Source organism: Magallana gigas, chromosome 1 (genome assembly GCF_963853765.1).
Source record: "Magallana gigas chromosome 1, xbMagGiga1.1, whole genome shotgun sequence".
Lineage (NCBI taxonomy): Eukaryota > Metazoa > Mollusca > Bivalvia > Ostreida > Ostreidae > Magallana > Magallana gigas.
In genome coordinates this window covers 31,142,920-31,146,020 of record NC_088853.1, presented here as the reverse complement: position 1 = coordinate 31,146,020, position 3,101 = coordinate 31,142,920, and the positions used below count along the sequence as shown (strand labels likewise).

Here is a 3,101-nt window from a genome sequence, read left to right as displayed (position 1 = left end):
CATGAAGTGGCCAGAGATGTATTAAAGACTCAGCAAGTGCATATGAAACGTGATTATGATATCAAGATTCATGCAAGAGAATATGCAATGGGTGATTTTGTTTATGTGTTGGATAGTGCCAAGACTAAAGGACGTTCTAAGAAATTAGACACACCGTGGAAGGGGCCTGGTATTGTTGTCCAGAAAGTATCATCATACCTCTACAAGGTCAGACTTCAAAACTCAGTCTTTGTAACCAACCATGACAGATTGAAAAAATGCAACGACAGGAAAATACCTATTTGGCTAAGTCAGTGCCAGCATCATCTGAAAAATGGAGAAAATATTTACGAATCTCCCGACACCTATTGTATATGTAAAAAACCAGATGATGGAAGTCTCATGAAACAATGCGATTCTTGTGATAATTGGTATCACGGAGCCTGTGTCGCGATAACTCAAGAGGTAGCAGATACCTTAAAAACCTATATATGCCCAAGGTGTCAAGTAGCATAAATTCTTATTGCTTTTTGTAATCTTTCCTGTTTTTAATGTTTCTTTCAGATAAGATGGATCAAGATACAGACAGCACATCTGAACATATGGACAGAGACAATAAATTGTCTGAGTCAGAATTGGACACAACCTCCGACGATAACGACTGGTGTCCCGTTACAAAACATAGACGGCGATCTGATTATGTACCCGAAAACACAGTGACTTTGCTAAATCCTATTCATCATCAGAACATGCTGGTGATTCAAAACCTCAATCTTCAGGAGAACGAAGATCCACTTGTCCGATTGAGGGATGTGGAGGGAAGTCGAAACATCTCAAGCATCATGCTTGGGAGTACCATATTCCTCGCATATTTTGGGATCATCCATGGAAAGTCTCAATAACTCGCCTGATTACCACATGTTGAGAGCATCATGTTTGGATACCCTAGCCAAGTACATTTTGGGTATAGGAACTGTACAGGATCTGGTTAACTATGTTAATGACAAAGTCCGACTCCCTTGCAGATATCCTATTATCCCCAGGACGCAACACCAGATGGGTCTTCTGACCCGTACTAAGTGGTGGGCGAGAGTTGAAGCCTATAAAATGCTACCAGTAAATTCACCGGCGGTCCTTATTCACTGGAGGATTCTATTGGCGCTTGTTGGCACCATGACTCCTAAGAATAGGAGTGATTTCAAGTCATTGGGCAGGGAGAAATTGTTACAGCTTGAGGACCAGGTAAGAGTACACCAAGTACCAATTCCTGTAGTTATTGAAGATGAGTGGACAGTGATAGATGAGTGTGGTGGGGAAGATGATAACTATGAAGTCGTCATAATTCAAGAAGGCTATTCTGTCCCACACCAAGACAAGATTAAGATGGGAAGCAGTATCACTCTCATTAAGGGCCCGCTGAACATCATAGTGGATACAGGTAACCCTACATACAGAGACCACATCATCGAGGCGCTCGAGACGAATAATGTCTCAGTGCACGATATCGAGTGCTGCATTACCACCCATGGTCATATTGATCATATTGGCAATCTTGACCTGTTTCCCATCGCCTATTATATCACAGCTTTTGGCATGTGAATAGGAAACTTGCATCATGTCCACAACTTCCAGTCAGAAGGAAGTTTTGCAGTGAATGATGATGTCGAGGTGATCCCTACTCCAGGCCACACCAGTGAGGACATTTCTGTCATAGTTAAGAACACACAGCTTGGTACCATTGCGGTAGTAGGTGATCTGTTCCATTCAGAGGAGGATATGGAGGATTCGTTCCTGTGGAGGTCCAGGAGTCAGGACCCAGCACGTCAGGAGGCAAATCGACATAAGATCCTGCGTCTGGTAGACTACGTGGTCCCGGGACATGGAAAGATGTTCCAAACACCAAGAAAGTGATCCATGATGCTGACTGTCCAAGAACTTTTATCTATGGTGCAAGGAATGCCTTAAATCAGGAACTTCAGTGTCATTTCTTAGTGACTGTAATTTTTATAACCCCGCTCCGAAGGAGAGGGGGTATACTGTTTTACCCTTGTGTGTCTGTCTGTCCGTCCGTCTATCTGTCCGTCCGTAACAAAAATTTCTGTCGCATTTATCTCAGCAACTATTTATCGCAGATGCTTGAAAATTTTACACAGTGTTTGTTAAGGCATGCCATATCGTGGGATATATTTTTGTACCAATCGGACGTCAACTTCCTGTTAAATGACGACTTTGCTTATTTTTTAACTAAAAGTTTCAAACAAATTTTCGTCAAAGATTTCTCAGCAACTATCTATCGCAGATGCTTGAAATTTTTACACAATATTTGTATAGGCATGCCATATTGTGGGATATATTTTTGTACCAATCAGACGTCAACTTCCTGTTAAATGACGACTTTGTTTATTTTTAGCAAAAATTTTCAAACAAATTTTTGTCAAAGAATTCTCAGCAACTGTTTATCGCAGATGCTTGAAATTTTTACACAGTGTTTGTATAAGCATGCTATATAGTGGGATATATTTTTGTACCAATTGGACGTCAACTTCCTGTTAAATGACGACTTTGTTTATTTTTAGCCAAAATTTTCAAACAAATTTCCGTCAAAGATTTCTCAGCAGCTATTTATCGCAGATGCTTGAAATTTTAACACACTATTTGTTATGGCATGCCATATTGTAGGATATATTTCTGTACCAATCAGATGTCAACTTCCTGTTAAATGAGGACTTTGTTTATTTTTAGCAAAAATTTTCAAACAAATTCTTGTCAAAGAATTCTCAGCAACTGTCTATCGCAGATGCTTGAAATTTTTACACAGTATTTGTATAAGCATGCTATATCGTGGGATGTATTTTTGTACCAATTGGACGTCAACTTCCTGTTAAATGACGACTTTGTTTATTTTAGCCAAAATGTTCAAACAAATTTCCGTCAAAGATTTCTCAGCAACTATTTATCGCAGATGCTTGAAATTTTTACACACTATTTGTTTTGGCATGCCACACTGTGGGATATATTTTTGTATCAATCTGACGTCAACTTCCTGTTAAATGTCGACTTTGCTTATTTTGCATATTCACATCAGAGCGGGGGTATCACTAGTGAGCATTGGATCACAGATA

At 39.7% G+C, this 3,101-nt stretch overlaps 1 protein-coding gene across 1 annotated transcript; it reads left to right on the top strand.

Annotated features, from left to right (window-relative positions):
• The first annotated feature begins 647 nt into the window (after positions 1–647).
• LOC136275816 (metallo-beta-lactamase domain-containing protein 1-like) lies at positions 648–1,922 on the top strand. The gene is made up of 2 exons (XM_066085860.1): positions 648–1,563; positions 1,594–1,922. The coding sequence occupies exons 1-2, from the start codon at positions 790–792 to the stop codon at positions 1,888–1,890; spliced, it is 1,071 nt and encodes a 356-aa protein (XP_065941932.1). The 5' UTR covers positions 648–789; the 3' UTR covers positions 1,891–1,922.
• The last annotated feature ends 1,179 nt before the right edge of the window (positions 1,923–3,101 follow it).